A 19,974-nucleotide genomic window follows, 5' to 3' on the forward strand; every position below is an offset into this window, starting at 1 on the left:
TACTTATCTTAAAAAATGATTAATATATATTTTCTATGTAAAAATATATAAGTACTTTAACTACTGCCCCTATAAAGGGCTATTAAATTGCTACATGTTTGGAACATAGTTTTTAATGACAAATTCATGAAAATCAAAATAAGGTTTAGGTAACCATTTGTATATTCCCTTCAGTTGGCATTCTCTAATCAGGTTATAGTGAATTTTTAGCTTCAAATTTCACAGTGCATTAACTGTTTAACAACAACAAAACCTTATCTAAATGAAATTTATAGTGACAGGAAATGTAACTAGTATATGACCTATTGCTCAGGCCTTGTCTACCTTTCCCACTACCAAGGGCCCAAAGCTGAGATACTGTGGCATAGTAGTAAAGATCATGGGCTCAGGAGATAAACTGCTTAGGTTTGAATCTTGGCACCACTGACTGGCTATGCAACCTTGGCCAAGCTCCTCAATTGCTATATACTTGCTTTGCCCTCCTTAAAATAACAATGGTACCTATTCTATAAGGTTTTGGGGAGTTTTAAATGTAACTGGAATACACTTAAGTGTTCAGTAAGTGTTGACTTTATGCTGACTACAACTAATGCAACATTTTAGGTATATGAATTTGTTGTTATTCTAATTTATAATATTCATTCACTTCCCTTTCATTTACACATCAACTCCTTCCCCCCTAGCAGTGTAGAATTATTCTTAACAAATTGTATGTTATGCTGGGGGCGGGGGAGGAGGCAAATTCCACTTACCATATTCAAATATATAAAATCATCTGTGATTATAGCTATGTTTATAGTTATAGTTATATAGTTATAGTACAGATATACTATACTGTACTATATTTTAGTACTGTACTACTGTACTACTGTTTTAGACATGGAACTTCAAGTAATTTTTAGCTTTAATTTCAATAAAAGCCACTGTATTTTCTCTAACAAAATTTTTACATATGGTATACACTTAAAAATGGATGCTACGGTGGGTCCAAAAATATATTGCTGTAACAATATTATATAGTTAATAAAATGATAAGGCAAGGCAAAAAACACCAACAGCTAAAGCATATTATCCTAAGAAAGGCACACAGTTGTCATCTTGACAAATATCTCCTTTTATTAACATTAAACAATTTGGTGGAGATGATACTTTGAGATAAAACACAGCAGAATGCTCAAGTTAAAGCAATATTTTCAAAGACATCTGAAGATTCAAAAATATATCTTGTTCTGTTGTGTGGAATAGGCATAAACATTCAAGTCAAATGGGTTTATTTCTACTACTTGCCTGCTACAAGAACTTGGGAATGTTCTATAATCTCTCTAACTGGCCTCTCTATAAAATGGGCATGATAATATCTATGTTTCAGAAATGTTCATAAAATTTTCCCATGTTTCATCTACTATTAGCATCTTCCCAATTTCTAAGCTCAAAAGGGTGCCTGCCACATAGCAGGCGCTCAATAATAAATGATGGTTTGCCATGTATGTCTTTTGGTTTGGTATAGGAAAAGCTAAGTCAGTGTCATTTAATGGGAGCGTAGGGGTAAAACTGACAAAAGAAAAATGGCACCATTTAAGGCAACAATTTTAAATATAAATTATATATGAAAAATACTAATCACTTTCATGTTTCACATAGCCAGACATGCTCTTGGCAAAAAATCTTTTGAAATATCATTTAAAAAAAGGAAAAAAGTCAAAAAATGATCACCGATAGTTATTATTTTCCTTTTAAATATTACAACTAAACCCAATGATACCTTGATGTCTTTTACAGACTATAGTTTATTTTTTTTAATTTTTAAAAAGATTTATTTATTTATTTGAGAGAGAGAGAGAGCAAACACATGCACACGCATGAGTAGGAGGGAGTGGGGGCAGGGAGGGGGAGAGCAGACTTTCCCAGAGCAGGGAGCCTGACACAGGACTCAATCCTAGAATGCTGGGATCATGGATCATGACCTGAGCCAAAGGCAGACGCTTTACCAACTGAGCCACACAGGTACCCCTATATAGTTCTTTTCAAAAGAATTTCTAAGGAAAACGTTGATAATCATCAGGAATATTGATCACTATTTCTTGATCTTAATGACAAATATTTAAATTACTGAAAAGGTACCTTTGTATCTTTATTAATGGAAACACTGATTTCATTTACCTTTTGGCTAATGTAACCCATTCTTAACCTAAACTGCAGATTTCTTAGTTCAATGATGAAAAGGTTTCATTTTAAAAAGTGAAAAATCAATTCAAGGCCAAAATAGTACAGTATTGTGTGGGCCAGGTTGAGATATGTCTGAGGATCCAATGAACTAATGTAAATTATGTTACAAACTTTTGACAAATGTTAAGTTGCTATTTTTAAAAAATATTTTATTTTTAAATAATCTTTATCCCCAACGTGGAGCTCAAATTTACAAGCCCAAGATCAAGAGTCACAAGCTCTGCCAACTGAGCCACCCAGGCATCCCCAAAGTAAATCTATATATTTGCAAACACTATTTACTTCAAAGGTTATTTAAAACATTTGGCAATCTAAGATCTTTCTGGACTCTTAAGAAATTATCACAAACCAGAAAATAAATGATGGCCATTCTTCAAACCCTGAATTCAAAATATTTAGGATATGTTTTAAAATCTATTTACTTGCAATGCATTTGAATAAGAATTTATAAAGTTCTTTTCAAGCAGTTGTTTTCAGATTTAACTCTTTTTTTCAAAGCTCTGTCATGCATGCCTTTGCATTTGCTGTTACCTCTCCTTGGACTGAGTTTCCCTCAGATTCTCTCACGGTGAACTCTCTTACTTCATAAAGTCCTTCTTTGACTATCCTAACTAAAATGGCACCCCCTTTTACCCTGTCTTATTTTTATTCATTGTTTTAATCATCTCCTGCCATTAAATATTAAATATTTCTTCACTGTCTATTATCCCATGAGACTATAAGCCTTAATGGGGCAACGACTTTTTCTATTTGCCATCTAGAATGGTTGGTAGTTGACACACAGAAGGCCCAATGATTATTTGCTTAGAAAAGGAAAAGGAAAACATTGTAACCACATCCTCAAGGAGTTCATAGTCTTCATAAGAAACATAAACTTGAAATTTATACTCATAGTTAGAATTTTTATGAAATGAAGTTTTCTTAAGAAAGCATTTAAAAGACTGAATGGATACCAATGTGCAGCCCTAAACCTTATAGATAGGAATGTACTCAAAGTTCCTAAGTCAGTTATCTTAGAACATATTTTTAAGGAGAATTTAAAAGCTGGTGATAAAAATGGTCACAGATACTAAAATGTGGATCACTCAAACTGTACTATTTCTACTATGTTGTGAATTAAGTAGGCTTTTGAGGGTATTTCTTAATCTAATATTTTTGATGGGGAAATGCTTTCCAGGTCACATCCAAATAAAAAAATGTAATAGTTTGTAATACAAACTAGCTCAAAAAATAGATATGCCAATTCTACACAGAGATTTTATTTCCGCTTTGTTCTCATTCTAGCCAAAGCAATAGCTGCTCACTATGAGGAAAGCTGGGAACATGGTGATACCCCCAAAAAGACTTGTTTTCAAGGAGTAGAGATATGAGAGAGGGGCTGAGAGTAGGGGAAAGATCAGGTCTTACCTCCAACCCAGCCATAAAAGTTGCTCATCAATTGGGTATTTGCAACCTATGAAACGCTATATATAGTTTCGCAGAAAAAAATCCTACCATGACAAATCTATACATGAGGGTTGACAAAGTACTAGATAGGTATCTGCCTGGGCATCTTTTCTTTGTGAATTTGCTGTAACTTAATTCATTAAAATCATAAAATTCTAGCACTGGAAGAGGGAATCTTACAGATGGTCTTATTCTTTACTAACCTTCACCGCCTCACCTCCAACACACACACACACACACATTCAAAAATAGAGAAAAATGAAATGAGAGACAGGAGATCACAATGGAACTATCTAAAAGGCTTTTTAAATGACCTTTTTTTTTTTTTTTTTTAAAGATTTGTTTATTCATTCATGAGAGACACAAAGAGAGGTAGAGACATTAAGGAGGGGGAGAAGCAGGCTCCCTGCAGGGAGCCCAATGTGGGACTTGATCCTGAATCCCAGGATCATGCCCTGAGCTGAAGGCAGATGCTCAACCGCTGACCCACCCAGGCATCCCTAAATGACCATTTCTTTAAAAAATTATGTTATTGTAATAATTAAACAATGATTTCATCAATGGAAGCCAAGAAATAATAAAATCCTCTAAGCTGCCAATGGTAAAGTGACAGGGTCCAATCTGAGAAGATGATAGGGGCAAAGTCATGGAAGATGGTGGTGATTGATATCATGGGAGTTTTATTGCTACTGCTACTGTAAAACAGAGATGATTTTTGGTTGTTCATTTTGTTTTGGAGGACAACTGTTTCAAAGCATGGAATTACAGCTGTAAACATATATACAATACATTTTATTCCTTTATCCATATAATAAAAAGAAAAAAACCAAGGGAATATATCCAGAAGATACATTTAGAAGACTAAACAAGTCCTTTTTCTATTATTGTATTCATTTTGAGTTATGGTAATTAAATTTAGGAAATACTGTGTATACAGAACATATTTTATGTGAACATTCTGATGAAATGTCTTAAATACATGAAAAACTAGGTAATTTGCTTGCAAAGAGCTAGTTAGCAGCAAATAAGGACCACAATACTAATTCTTCAAATTCCAAAGCAGCAATATTCTTTATATACCAAAATTCCTCATAATATATACACTACCTAATTTACAAATAGACTATATGCTCAAAGTTTCTTAGAATTCTTTTTTTTAAGGATTTTTTTTTTAATTTTATTTTTAGAAAGAGAGCGCAAGTAAGCAGGGAGGGGCAGAGGAAGAGAGAGAGAGAGAATCCCAAACAGGTTCCATGCTCAGTCCCTTTTTATTAAAAAAAAAAAAAAGTTAATTCCAGTACAGTTAACATACAGTGTTATATTGGTTTCAGGTGTAGAACAGAGTAATTCAACAGTACTATACATTACTCACTGCTCATCATGATAAGTATACACTTTAGTCCCATCACCTATTTCACACATCCCCCTTTTGACCTCCCCTCTAGTAACAGAACACTTATTTTTTAAAAGAGCTTTAGTCTCTTAAAGCTAGAAACAATTCTGTAAAACGATTCCTTGTCATATGCAGTGAAATTCCTCAGCTACTTAAAAAAAGATAAATGTCCTGACATATTTGATAAATTGTATCACTCATAAATCAGTAAGTCAACAGATGTGCTAATGAAAATAACAACTGACCCTCCCAAAGGTATTACTTTCTCAAATTCATGTACCATTTTGCAAATAGAAATTACTGTCTATAAATAGTACTGGAGAAAAATACAAATAAGCCGGGGCAAATTCCTAAAATGCATAGTACAGGGGGTAGCATTATAAATAGCATTATATTCCTATAAAAAGATGTGATTTCTTCTATAATTATCTTTTTCATAATATGGAATCAGAGTTGTTATTTGGTTTCATTAGGACTAAGCATTCTAGGGTACTCGCATCATTTGATAAGAATATGAAATATCTGAAAGAGTACCCAAAATCCATTTAATGAAAACCAGAAAGAAATTCACAAGTATTATTACATATACATATATGTACAAACGCAAAAGAACATTCTAAGTAAAAAGATTCCTAAATGGGCAAAGGTCTTTTCCCTCCTCCTTCTTTTAGAGTTCTAACCCTTATAATAAAAAAACTGTTTTGCTTTAGTATATTCTTTTTAACTCTCAGATTCTGATCCAAGAAATTAGGAAATAATGAATTCCACAAAATCCATTCACAGGAAATTATTTAAAATTCCAACTCATAATGCATATGATACTGTTTCAAAGCTTTATCATAATACAAACTAAAAAGCAAATAGTTGAGAATCATCTAGCAGCAAAAACAGAAGAACTGTAAAACAAAGAAGGGGTCTCAAGAAAAATTTTTAGATTTATAACTTAAGTAAAATTAAGAATATTTTGTACAGAAGTTTACCAATTTTGTCAACCCCATATTAAAAAAAATTGCTTAGTTTAGACTTCCAGAATTTCCTTGATGTGCCCTATCACCCCTTCATATCTCTCAAAAGGGCAAATAAGCACTAGTCTTCATAAAGGAATTCCCATTTAAAAAGTATTAGATTTATGAAAATCATTATAAATTATAGCTTATAAAATTTAATTCAGATAAAAAAAAAACCCATGTTACTATACACCTACCAGTGTTAGGCCGTGATTTGAAGCAGGTAGAAAAGAACTCAGAATAAATAATGTATTCTCATAGGCTTCACAATGTTAGGCATTTCAAGATGAAGGTGATATAACAACCCCCCAAAACTATATGAACTACAAATGTTAAAAAATAAAAATTATAATCCCCCCCAAAATATTGCACAGGTATTTCAGGGCTTTTCATTTGCCAGACTCATGTATGATAAAAACATTTAAAAATCTCACACATGTGAATCTTGCTTTATACAATAGGGTATGTTCCTGAAAACTTTGTGAGTTAAACCTAATTCCAAATCTGCTTGAGAAGCTCCTAAACTAAAATGAATAATTTCTTTAGGAAAAACTACTTATTCTCATTTTATCTGTTTCAAGTAAATCAAATGTGTAGCAATGTGATTTTTCAGCATAAATTTCCAGATTCTGGAAATAATCTTGTCAGAAATTGACTTCTTAGAATAGTTTTATAGAAATAGTTTTACATTTATAGATATATGTATGTACATGTGTATACATATTGTGTATATACATATATAAACACAAAATTACATATAAAAAATGAACATACTTCCTTTTTCATGCAGGGTTGCTGAGACACAGTCCCTATAATTCTCACACACAATTCAAAAAATCAAAAAAAAGTGGATTTATTCTGTGATTCTCCCCCTAACCAGGCACACGATGTATAGTACTGCCAAACTATTTTTAGTTATTGTATACAAATTATATGGAAAACTAACAAAAGCAGGAAAGTGGGGATGAGGGGACTGAATCACAGACTAGTAAGAATTAATAAAACCTTTTTCTATTGAGAATTCACTCAGTGAAATTGACACACTGCCCTTAATTACACAACAGCTTGAAAGATAGTAAATATCTGTCTACATATATTGAATCAATTTCAATACCCAAATTAACTGATTCATAATATTAATAGTCAAAGGGAAATGTTTAGTGACCACAAATGCAAACATACATGTTTACACACACATGCACACGTCTTAATGTCTTAAATGTTAGTTATATTTTCCAGTTGAATATTATGTAGTATAATAACCAATAAAATAAAATGGAATAAAATGGAATTATCCTTTACCAATAGTTTTAATAAAGACAGGGGCAAGAGGGCAGCCTGGGTGGCTCAGAGGTTTAGCGCCGCCTTCAGCCCAGGGCATGACCCTGGAGACCCAGGATTCAAGTCCCTGCATGGAGCCTGCTTCTCCCTCTACCCGTGTCTCAGCCTCTCTCCTCTCTCTCTCTTTTTCTGTGTGTGTGTGTGTGTGTGTGTGTGTGTGTGTGTGTGTCTCATGAAAAAAAAAATAAATATAATCTTAAAAAAAAAAAAGACGGGCAAGAGAACACAAAAATGCAACATAATTAGAAGCTATGTAGGTAGGGATCCCTGGGTGGCGCAGTGGTTTGGCGCCTGCCTTTGGCCCAGGGCACGATCTGGAAGACCCTGGATCGAATCCCACGTCAGGCTCCCGGTGCATGGAGCCTGCTTCTCCCTCTGCCTGTGTCTCTGCCTCTCTCTCTCTCTGTGTGACTATCATAAATAAATAAAAATTAAAAAAAAAGAAGCTATGTAGGTATACAAAATATCTAAAATTAGTTTACTGATTTCATAACTGGATGGCATATATTCCTTACAGAGCAACAAAGGTGCAAAGACTGAAATTTAAACTCTAATCAAGCAATGGTTTGACAGTTCTAATGTCCTACACCTGCCTGTTACCATAACTCAATAAGCAATCTCAAATGAAAAATAATACTGCATATAGTACAATTTTAGTTATAAGTAACAACTGATCGTGTTTAGGAAATGAAATTCTCAAGTGTTCAGAAGTCACTGGCACTCACAAAGACAACAACTTCTGCATTCAAAGAACAGTCATTTATAATAATAAAAAAGGTTTCTGTGGATTCCCCTTATAACATCTTGATTACTGTCATCTAATCATAACACAACTGTAACTAACCTGGCTGCCATGTCAGCTTCTCTTCAAGGGGCTAGTTCTCAATCATAAATCAACCAAATGACTAATTCAACATTGTTAAAACCAGTGAGATGTTTGGAACGATTCCAGTTTTTTACATCTTTCAAAAGGTCAATGTACCTACTCAGTAACAAACTAGACTTATCTTTCAAAATGCTTCCTTCTTTTCTAGGATTGAAAAACAATGTTACCATTTAAATTTAAAATAAACTCTAAATAGTAATTAAAATGTTCATGATGTCTGAAATGGTGACCCACTAAACTATAGTTTCCTATAGTCTTCCTCTTAGGGCCAAAATCACGAATCCCTCCTCCTCCTCTTTCCTGACCATTTAAAATGGTTTTCTACATCTAAAAAACCCATGAAAATATTTATTACTGCTTCTTGCATCAGTCTTAAGTTGCTATAGTAATATTACATAATAACCTTAAAAATATATACACTTTTTCTTTTGCTAAAGGAGCAACTAATGCAAATGAAGCTTAGATACAAACGCTCCCCAAAAATGAGATGCTAACACAGATTAAAAGGATTTAGTAGTTAAAATGTATCTTAACTATTTTCATCTGCTTGCAGTGTTATAAACGATGAAAACCTAGTGTTCGTATCCTTCATAATAAAAATTTATTCTGCACTTTAATACAAAGGCTATGTTGCATAAACAGAGGATTTAAAGCTGTAGCAGAATGGCTGAATGAAAGGAAAATGGCAATCTTTCTGGCTCCAGTAGATGCCATTCCCTATCACACAATGTTTCCCACTCATAAATACATGACAAATACTTCCTCAATCATTTTTTACGAGCAGGGATGCACAGGGGGTAGTCAATGGCTAGCTTGAGGGAAAATAGGAACAGCAGGCGGCAGAAACTGTACAGAAAATGGCTATGTGGTAAATTCTCTTCTGGAACATCACTCAGTTACCCAGTCTTTGATCTTTCAGCTACAATTACACTAACTTCCACAAGATCTGATCCCCCCCCCCCCCCACCAAACATACACACAACCTCAAACCAGATCATTAGATATATATAAAATCTAAAATTTGATTTTATAAATAGGATGACCCATACCTCTACATTTTTATAAATTAAAATTTGCTATTTAGACAAGAGTTTGCTTTCAATTGGCTATAACCATATCATCATCACAACTGGTCTCACAAAAAACATGGGGTGTCTGGCGACAGCTAAATCACAGACTGGCGTCTCCCAAGCAGTCTGTCTACCATTAGGGTCTGGGAAATGGTATTTACTATACAATTAGAGCCAGGGAGTTCTACCTGTAATCATCCAAATACAGGTGTGAGAAGCCCCTTTGGGCAAGGAAACTGACTCATCCCTTTTCATGTAAACTTTGATGTCTGTATTGTTTCATGAAGCCTCAGGAAACCTTACCATTCATACCACGATGATTTATTAACTGAGGTCAAGCAATGAATTTTAAAATTCTTTCCCAAGGATAACAATTTTTAACACATTAATCATAAAATTTATAAGAATTTGAAGTAAGACAGTACTGATTATTTTACAGTTAATTTTCTACTGGAGGACACTGACCAGTCAGAACTGAATTTTCACGTTAAGTTTATGCTTTCTAGAACACTACCAATAAAGAAGACAAATTCAGTTTCCTATCAGGAACACAAAATGTCTTAAAAGTAATATCAACAGGGCATTTTTAGTTGCAGTAATTTCACAGAATTTATTCTAATCATTTATTGGAGTTAACCATCTGACATTAATTATTGTTTTGGCTTCCAGTCTATGAATGTTTATTTTTCAGTTTAAAGCTTCTCACTCTTTGATATCATATGGAAATGAGAATTTTTAATGGAAAATTGAAACCATGTGCATCTAAGTACTTAATGAAGTACAGGGAAAAACCGACAATATATTTTAGGAGAACGCAGATATTTTGCTTTGGATAGTTTTGATTTGTTTGTATGACTTAATAGTATAAAATACTGAGGGTCCAGTGAGGCAAGTCAAAGTGAGTGCAATGCCAAATGTGTACATGCCCACATGTTACATGAACACATGAGTTTTTGAAGTTACTAGTTAACGAAAAGAAACCTAGTACATGGGTTACATCATGTCAAAAATGGTAACACATGAATGCACAGTTTTTACCTTTGTACACTTTAAAAGTATTTGAAACAGATACCTGATCTTCCTCTCCCCCTCTCACACACAGTTTTTTAAATTAAAAATAAACTTTTTTTTTGGCATTTGGTCTGGATTTTGAGTTACCCCTAGCTATAATCTCAAGTGCATATTTTAAGGCTACATGTAACACAGTATCAACACAGTTAGAAATTCCCAGTTTAAAAAGTTTAATTGCTCTAACTACATTTATTCTCATTTTGCAAAGGAAACAAACAATAATGTCTATTAAATTTAAATTTAATAAGTAAATTCGCATGATTCAATATTGTCTAATTTAATTCTGTTTGTTTTTTCTTAAGTTCTCTCAGTGTAGATCAGTTAGGAGATTCATCTCAGAATGTTCAAAACCAGACAAAGCTTTCTTAACCATTTTAAACTTTTTATTAATGAGAAAGATATTAAAATCTAACATAGCAGTAAGTTCACATGTATATGTGTTTGTGTGTGTAGAGATAGGATATGTCTGCATATTTCTGAGGGGAGAAAACTTACCATTTGTTTTTCTTTCTAATGTAGTCTTTTTCAGAAAGATTAACCAAGTAGACCATTGGTTTTGAAGTCAGAAATAAGTGTTTATTCAACACTTCGATCTACAGTGAGAGATAAAGAATCCTTTTTAAAAGTTGAGTAAGTCATTGAATAACTTGAAAGTAAACTCTTTTCAAACAAGTAGCCATTTTCATTTTCCTAATTCTTGTTTCTAAGGGATCAGCAGTTATGAAATATCATGAGTAGGGGGAGAGAAAATATAACAACAAGCCTGGGGATAAGCAATCATTGATAGAAATAATGTTTAACTAGATATTAACAATAATAAAATATAAAATAATGAAAAATCTAAATTGTTCTCCAAGAAATCAAAGCCAAGACAGAAAGAGAAGGCATGATATTTGTAACTTACCTCTTTGTCGTTCCAATCATGATAGAAGCGAACAGGTTTCTTTTGATCTATAACCCAGGATTTGACTTTGCACATTATATCCTGCACAATATTGAGAAAAAAAGTAAACACAAGATGAACACTAGACACTTGGATACTAAATATTAAAATTAAGTTTTCAAATCTTCAAAATAAAAATTCAGGTTTTTTTGAAAGGGGAACTAAGTCACACATGTAATCATTTTTCAATATCTCATTAAAAATCTAACACCAATAAACATTGTTGTGGCACTAACATTTTAATATATAAAATGTGGAATACTAGCAAAATTAGTAACAGTCTTAAAGATTTCAAGATATTTCATATACACCAAAGACTGTAAGAGTAAATAATATTTCAACATCACCTAGTGATGCCACTTGCAAAATAAACATGCTATTAGGAAATGGAGGGAGGGGGAATACTGGAAAGAGACTGAATTACAATTTTTTCCTTAAAAAGAAAAACAAACAAAATAGGCGAAATTGAACCTATTATTGATGATTTACCCTCCAAAATATGAAATCAACTGACCAAACCCTTTTAATTCTGAATTAATTTTTTGCCAACACCTTCTTCCTGCCCACTTCTCCTGTCCCTGCTCCAACACCGCCCCCCCACCCAACCTGCCAAAGCCTCCATTACACAATGGCAAGAGCCCTGCACTGGTGACCTCCAACCAGCTGCATTCACTTTCAGAACATCTCTCTCTGCTGGAAATCTAAAGGCCTTTTAGTTAGCAAGCTAGTGTGCATTCAGAAGGAGTAACTGCAGGAAGAGCCCAATGTGCTTTGTTTCTCTAGCCTTTCTTCACAGAAAGATTAATCATCTGTGAAATGGAAACGGCAAACAGCAAGTGACACAAACTGAACCCTTCAAGTCTTTCCTCATCAGTTTTGTGGTTCTGAATCTAAAAGCTGCGTGTGGCAAGGTTCTTCTTACAGGCAGGTGTTAATAAAAGGCTCTTGGGTCTGAAAGGTCAAACTTAGCTCTTCCAGAAGAAGTGCGTTTGAGAGTCATCTGGTTTTTTGTTGTTGTTGTTAAAGATAATTTATGGATATATTTTAAATATGCATTTCTCACAAATTTATTGAAATACACAATTATTAGTAATAGATTTTTTGGGTTTTCATCGATGTATTTACCATAAATCAGTTATTTTTCTATAAATATCTACTTGTATAAATTACCTCAATATTTAGTATACCTTCCTTCCAAATCTTGCTGTTACCAACAGGAAAAATAAGGAAAAAGCCCTATGTCCTTAGATCCTGATTTGAAACTCTCCAGGAAAAGGACTTCCCACAGATTTTAACAAGGAAGGGGCAAGCTGAAAACTTTTAATGAAATCTAACATGTTCTGCTTAAGAATAATCACTTTTACTCTTCTATAACTGAATTTCACTCATAAATGTTTAAAAGTGGCTAATGTAACACCATTTCCTACAAGGAGAAGATCAAAGTGCTATATTACAAATGCATTATGATTAAAAAAGCCCTGTGCAGCCTTGCTATTAACTGTTCTTTAAACCCTAAAAGGCTTCCCATAGATCTCACTTGGCACTGCATATACAACCTTTGACAAGTAATGTAGACCATTTTTATTCATTGCCTAAAATTGTAGGCAATTATGTGCGTCACACTGGCCACCTGCAAATTCTGAATGCCTGCTCCAGTTGTCAGTGCAAAAAACTAATGTCGGAGGGGATTAATCTAGGGGGAGAGAGTCCTCTTTAATGGCTCCAGCAGGTGAAATGGCCCAGCTGGTTACTATGATGAGTGGCCAGAACAGCTTATGTAGAGACACGCAACAAGATTATACAAAAGAAGGAGAAAACAGTGGTACCATCTTATATTTGGTTCCATTAGTTTTTTCAATTAAAGAAAGAAAAGAGAAGAAAATAGACAAAAGAAAATCAAACCAAAAATAAGGAAGGAAATTAAATTTTAATCATACAAAAAGTGTAAAATACTTTTGTAACTATAAACATTTTTACAAAACCAAAAGGCCTCAATAAATGCTGATCATTAGTGAAGGAATTTCAGTATTTCTCTTTCATTTTAAATTAACTACACAATCACTCCACACAGTGAAATCTTATCACAAAATCTTTTTGGCATTAGTTTTTTTCCCCCTCATACCAACACACCATACTACAAATTAGAAACAAATTTGAAAGAGAACTTATAATTAAAGTTCTCAAACAGTATATTCATTAAAGCCACATTCAAACCTTTTAAGAAAAATTTATAGATTATAACCAAATATTTTGACAAGTTGAAAGTAAAAATGTTTTAAAATTTAAAATGTTTTCTTTTTTACCCAGTACTCTTAATTATCTCCATAAGATTCAACAGCCAAGAAAAGACACCTTAGATTATTAAAAGATGCCAATTTACTTAAGACAAAAAAGACCACTCTCAGATAAGAATTTTACATAAATGATCATTATATGTGTTGTGCTATTTCTCTTACAGAAAAATTAATTTTAATTTTAGCAAAAAAATTAAAAGATGTTTTATGTTCCTTATCTGAAAAACTTCTAATCATATGAATAAAAACATTTGGACATATTTGTATGTAATATTTAATGGACTAAGTTTTTTCTTATGCTTATATAAACACACATGTAAATACTTATGATGAGAACAAGAACAGGTTCCAGTTAACTGAATATCGTTAACTGAGAAAATAACCTAATACATACTTAACCTACTCCTAACAATTCAGAATACAATAAAAACATAAGGATACCTTAATGCTTGAGGCATCAGAAATTACTTTAAGATTTCATAATTTCATTAGCAGTATCATTATGCAGGAATACAGATGTAGGAGGATAACTTTTGATAACTTTAACAAAGTCCTCACTTTCAAAATCCTACATACATAATGAAGATCAGGAAAAACTTCATGGATATTTGAACTTCTTGGTTATTTTGCTGTGATGTGAGAATACTGATTGGAGAGGCAATAGCTTAATGCTTAAGTGTGAAAATAAATCCTAGGTCTACCATTAACCAGGTCTGTGATCTATTACTTCATTGATAAACACAGATGATGGCACTATCTACTCCTGGGAATTGTGAAGATCAAAAGAGATAATGCATATAAGGTATATAGCACAGTCCTTGGCACAGAGTAAGTTCTCATTAAATGTGAGCTGTTGACATTGTTATTATGATACTGAAAGATTAAACACTAGTCATCTACAAAATGGCAACATATTCCCTTGGATATTCCCTTAGAGCACATAAGGGAATTCTCCAATCTGAATATTGTTCATTAGTCCTTTTCTTTAAGTTTTGTTGAAGGTTTGCCAAGAATACTGGCTTTTTTTTTTTTTTTTTTTTTAAGTGAAATCTCAATTCAGGCTTCTAGTCTTAACATTCTACAAGAACTAGTTTTTACTGAACTAACTACCTTTTAACTAAAAAGAAAATCCAAACTTAATCTTGAATTTCTCACTCATATGCTTTGACTCTTCTTACTAATTGTCTCACATTTAACTTAAGAAATGCTTTATTTTCTTGATGTATTTTATTATTGTTGTTAATAGCAGTTGTAATGTTTCTAGGCTCACAGAGAACGTGTGACTTGCCTAAATTCCCATAGCCAGTAAGTGGCAGAGCTAAGATTCAAATTCAGGTCTAAATGACTAAGAAATTCATGTTCTGTCCAATCACCTTTGCCTATTTGTCTTCCTTCCTGTTCTTCTAGTTGCTCTTTGTTTAGCCTAGTTATTCTTAAGGTTGCTATTCCTCATTCTTGGTCCAAGGTCATCAGGGAAATTTAATATTCCTACTATCCAGGTATAATAACTGTCAATTCATGTATCACAAAAATAATTATTTTTCTTTGCACACAATAACATAACTGACTTCCTAAGACTACATACTAGACTTCTCTATTTTAGTATTCTCTAGTTTCCATAGCAAGAATTATTAATCTGTGACCCATAAGTAGATTTCAGGGGTTCCCTAACATCCTAAAATTGTACATAAAGTTCTATGTTTATGTTCCTTTGAGGGATGATGGCACATATCTTCCAAATGCTTTTTAAAAGGGATTCATGATCCAAAAATCCAAGAACCAGAGTTGTGATTTTGTAGCAATACTCAAATACCCCAACAATAGCCAATTAAGTAAATATTCTAGGTCCATGGACTCCCAGACCTGAGGTCCGTAGACACTAACTTAAAATTTGTTTCACGACAAATACCCACCATTTGCTTCAACGTGGATGGAACTGGAGGGTATTATGCTGAGTGAAATAAGTCAATCGGAGAAGGACAAGCAGTGTATGTTCTCATTCATTTGGGGAATATAAATAATAGTGAAAGGGAATATAAAGGAAGGGAGAAGAAATGTTGGGAAATATCAGGAAGGGAGACAGAACATAAAGACTCCTAACTCGGGGAAACAAACTAGGGGTGGTGGAAGGGGGGAGGAGGGCGGGTGTTGGAGGGGAATGGGTGACGGGCACTGAGGTGGACACTTGACGGGTTGAGCACTGGGTGTTTTTCTGTATGTTGGTAAATTGAACACCAATAAAAATTAATTAAAAAAAATTTTAAAAAAAAGGAAAAAAAATAAAATAAAATAAAATTTGTTTCAGCCAGACTTTGACTCAAAACTCATCTGTACTGATCAACATGATGCTGATAAAAATTCTAGCCATTATAATGTAGAACATAATTCTAGTTAAAATTATAACAGGGATGTTGGAGAATGTTAAAAATTGAATATATCAGGGCAGCCCTGGTGTCTCAGCGATTTAGTGCCACCTTCAGCCCAGGGCATGATCCTGGAGTCTCAGGATCGAGTCCCACTTCGGGCTCCCTGCAGGGAGCCTGCTTCTCCCTCTGCCTGTGTCTCTGCTTCTCTCTTGTCTCTCATGAATAAATAAATAAAATCTTTAAAAAAAAGAATTGAATATATCATTATTCTAAAGAAATGAACTGCTTGAGAGTAAACAATATTTAGAGAGAAAAATATATGACTTGCCTTGCTATGTATTAAATCATTAAGCTACAGTAATTATAATAGTGTGATACTAGCACAATAAGAGATTTGGATTAGGAACAGCCGAAAAGCCCATTATTTTCAGGTTTGTTAAAAAATTATGGGACATTCATATTCATAAGAACATTAATTTTGCCATCAAAAGATTAGGGTTTGAGTTCTGGTTCTACCACTTCCTGTGTAACTTTGGGACAGGTTACTTGTCCCAACAACGTTACTTAACAATGTTACTTAACGATGTTACTTAATGTTTCTGTTTTTTAAAATTGGGATGGGAAGATTCCAATTCAACACATGGTGATTATGAGGATTAAATGAAAAAATACATGTAAAGTAACTGCCTCAACTCCAAGCACATACCTAATGCTCAAAAGGTATTAAGTATTATTATTTATGGCAGGATGCATAATGTGATTCCATTTGTCGTTTTGAGACAACATATAATACATATAAACAAATGTACTCAAATAATGAAACTGGATAGATGCCATACCAAATTGTTAGCAACAGAAATTTCTAGAAGATTGGATTCCAGAGATACTTTCCCTTTCTGCCTACAATGCTGTTTTATTTATTTTAAACCAAAAAAAAAAAAATCATCTTTACAATAGCCAAAAAAAATTAAGATATTTACAGTGTGAGGGGGGAAGGGAGGACTTCATCTATTCACTGCTCACCATCTGTAATCCTAAAATTTGATGACTAAATAGAAGAGACCTGGCAATTTATCAAGGTGACTCACTCTTATTCTGTAATAATTATAGCTTCCAAGTCTGATACGTCCCTCTAGCCAAATCCATTATCCCAATACCTGATGCTGACACCCAGATGAGTTGGTCTGTGCTGGTTAGGTGGCTTTAACTAATACACAGTCAACAATGCACTCAGACCAAAAGAATGGAGGCCAAGGCTTCAGCTCAAAATAGTCTGGCTAGGAGGAGTACAGTAATACAACTTCTTGCTCCAACCCAGAATATCCCCTTTAAATATTCCAAATTGGGGAAAGACCAATCTGTGTTTTCTCTCATGAAATAGACATCCATTGTGTATTCTAACTTGATATTTAGGATCTGCCTGAATCAGAATATTAAACATCTGTTGCTCTACTAAATGAATGTTGTTTATGGAAACCAAAGTATTGATTCTTGACTACTATCTTTTTACATATTTCAGTGACTAAAACTCCCAGAAAAGAATCAACAAAGGACTCAACTAAGAAAACTGGCAGCAATGCTCTACGTGTGTGTATGTGTGTGTCTATGAGTGTGTAAGGAAGATGTCATTCAAAAATTGAAATAATAGGTTAATTCAATCAATAATCTGGGTAAAATGTACATTGGTAATTGTGGGTTTTCAGTTATGTAATTCACTGAAGTAAACAGTGAAAATTTAACATAGCAAAGCTCTTGGCCTATCAGCCATTACACTGAGTGGCAACCAAAATAGATATGCAATTCATTCTTGAGGTATAGATTTCAGGAGGATTCGAACATTACTAAATAGAAGAAGGCAACAATCCTGTATGATCCCTGTAAATAAGTCTGAATGGCTAGGATACTTGGGTGGCTCAGCAGTTGAGCACCTCCCTTCGGCACAGGGCATGATCCTGGAGTCCTGGGATCGGGATCGAGTCCCACATTGGGCTCCCTGCAGGGAGCCTGCTTCTCTCTCTGCCTGTGTCTCTCTGCCTCTCTCTCTCTCTCTGTGTGTGTCTCTCATGACTAAATAAATAAAAATCTTAAAAAAAAAAAAAAGAAAGAAAAAATCATTCCTTTCTATTACTCTGCAGTACCATCTTCACCACAAATCAAATTGTATTTGTGTCTGTATATCCATTCTGTTGCTCATGTTCACTGTTAGGCAAGGCGAGAAAGTGTAAGTCAGGCAAGGCTAAATCACAAAGAAATCTGTGAGCCATGGATTTTATGTTGGCAGTATCTTTACAGGAAGATGGTGAGGTATTTTAATCAAGGGAATAAGATAGATCTGCACTTTATATTTGTGGAAAAGAAGGGCAAAGTCAGTTAAGCCGCAAAAATAAAGCAAGCATAATGAAGCTCAAACTGAAAAAGTCATGAAAATAGGAGGAAAAGATATAGGGAATATTTGGGAGATAAAATCAATAGGATGGGATGTAATGGTAGAGGAGAAAGAGGAATCAGATATTAGTTTTCAGTTCAAGTAATTCGGTTCTATTAACTGAGGTAGAGACTGAAAACAGGCTATGGAAGAAAGATGAATGAATGCAGTTCAGCCTCACCACATACTTGTAATACCTTGTTCTTTCAGAAAATAATCCTTTAAGTCATATAAGAATAGTTCTTGAAGGATACATAAACTCTAGAGAGGAAAAAAGTATAAATGAGAAGACAGAAGTAAGAGAATTATGTTTTACAGTATACCCTTTTGAATCTTGTGAAAGATATACCTACTACATATACAAGTATTTTTAATGATTTTTTAAAGTTTTACATTGATCAACTTTAAAAACTGCCATAAGAATAATAGAAGATACCTGTTAATAGCTGTATCTTTTGGGGGACATTAATTATTTAACTCAGAGATACTGACAGGAAAGAAAAGGCTCAATTACAATTTCTGGTTGCCTTCTTTGGTTGTCTAATTTAAATTGTTAGTTCTATGAATATTTTTTAAGTGTGATAATTTCCAAATAACTGATCAATACAAAATAAGTTGTTCTTTAAAGCCTCTTACTTACATTTTCCAAATTTTGTCTTTCCAGATGAAATGTGTATATATTTAGAATAGATTTAAAAATCAACCTTGGCGGCACCTGGGTGGCTTAGTAAGTTGGGCATCCAACTCAAGACTTTGGCCGAGGTCATGATCTCAGAGTTGTGAGGTTGAGGTCGCATTAGGGGAATTTGCTTGAAATTACCACTGACTCTCCACCTGCTGAAATGCGCGTACCTGCCTGCATACCCGCATACTTTCTCTATCAAATCAATCAATAAATAAAATCTTTTAAAAAAATCAACCTTGATCTTAATGCCCTTGTGTTAATGTTATATCATAAACCATCTTCCAAAAAGATATGTTGAAATCCTAACTCTTGGTACTCAGAGTTTGATCTTATTTGAAAATTAGTTAAGATAAGGCCATACCAGAGTAGGGTAGACCCTCAGCCCAATTATGAGTGGTGTCCTTATAAGAGGGGAATTTGGACAGAAACATGGAGAGACAGAAGCAGAGACTGAAGCTATATACAGCAACAAACCAAGGGATGTCTAGGGCTACCAGAAGCTAAAAAGACAAGAAAGGATTCTCCTCAGGATTCAAAGGAAGTATGGCCCTGCCATGCTGACACTTCAATGTCAGACTTCTAGTCTCCAGACTGTGAAATAATACATTTCTATTGTTTTATTCCAGTTTGTAGAATATGTTATGGCAGCCCTAGGAAACTAATTCACTTGGCTAATACCAATAGGAATGTTTATTGCACACTTGCCGTCTTTAATGCCTGTTTTATCACAGACAGCAAGACCCACTATAAAAGATGTCTTTATGTTAGAATATATCAATCTTAGGAGAGATTCTGTTTTAGCATATAAAAGTTCTAATCTG

At 33.8% G+C, this 19,974-nt stretch overlaps 1 protein-coding gene across 3 annotated transcripts in view; it reads right to left on the reverse strand.

Annotated features, from left to right (window-relative positions):
* The window catches only part of OLA1 (Obg like ATPase 1), a 165,207-nt gene that overhangs the window by 37,383 nt on the left and 107,850 nt on the right, over positions 1 to 19,974 (reverse strand). For all 3 annotated transcript variants that reach the window (XM_072751971.1, XM_072751972.1, XM_072751970.1), the window contains 2 exons: positions 11,345 to 11,425; positions 10,936 to 11,033 (listed from right to left, as the gene is read on the reverse strand). In XM_072751971.1, coding sequence (XP_072608072.1) covers positions 10,936 to 11,033; positions 11,345 to 11,425 — 179 coding nt within the window. The remainder of the gene's footprint in view (positions 1 to 10,935; positions 11,034 to 11,344; positions 11,426 to 19,974) is intronic.

The sequence above is a fragment of the Vulpes vulpes genome, chromosome 3 (assembly GCF_048418805.1).
Source record: "Vulpes vulpes isolate BD-2025 chromosome 3, VulVul3, whole genome shotgun sequence".
Classification (NCBI taxonomy): Eukaryota; Metazoa; Chordata; class Mammalia; order Carnivora; family Canidae; genus Vulpes; species Vulpes vulpes.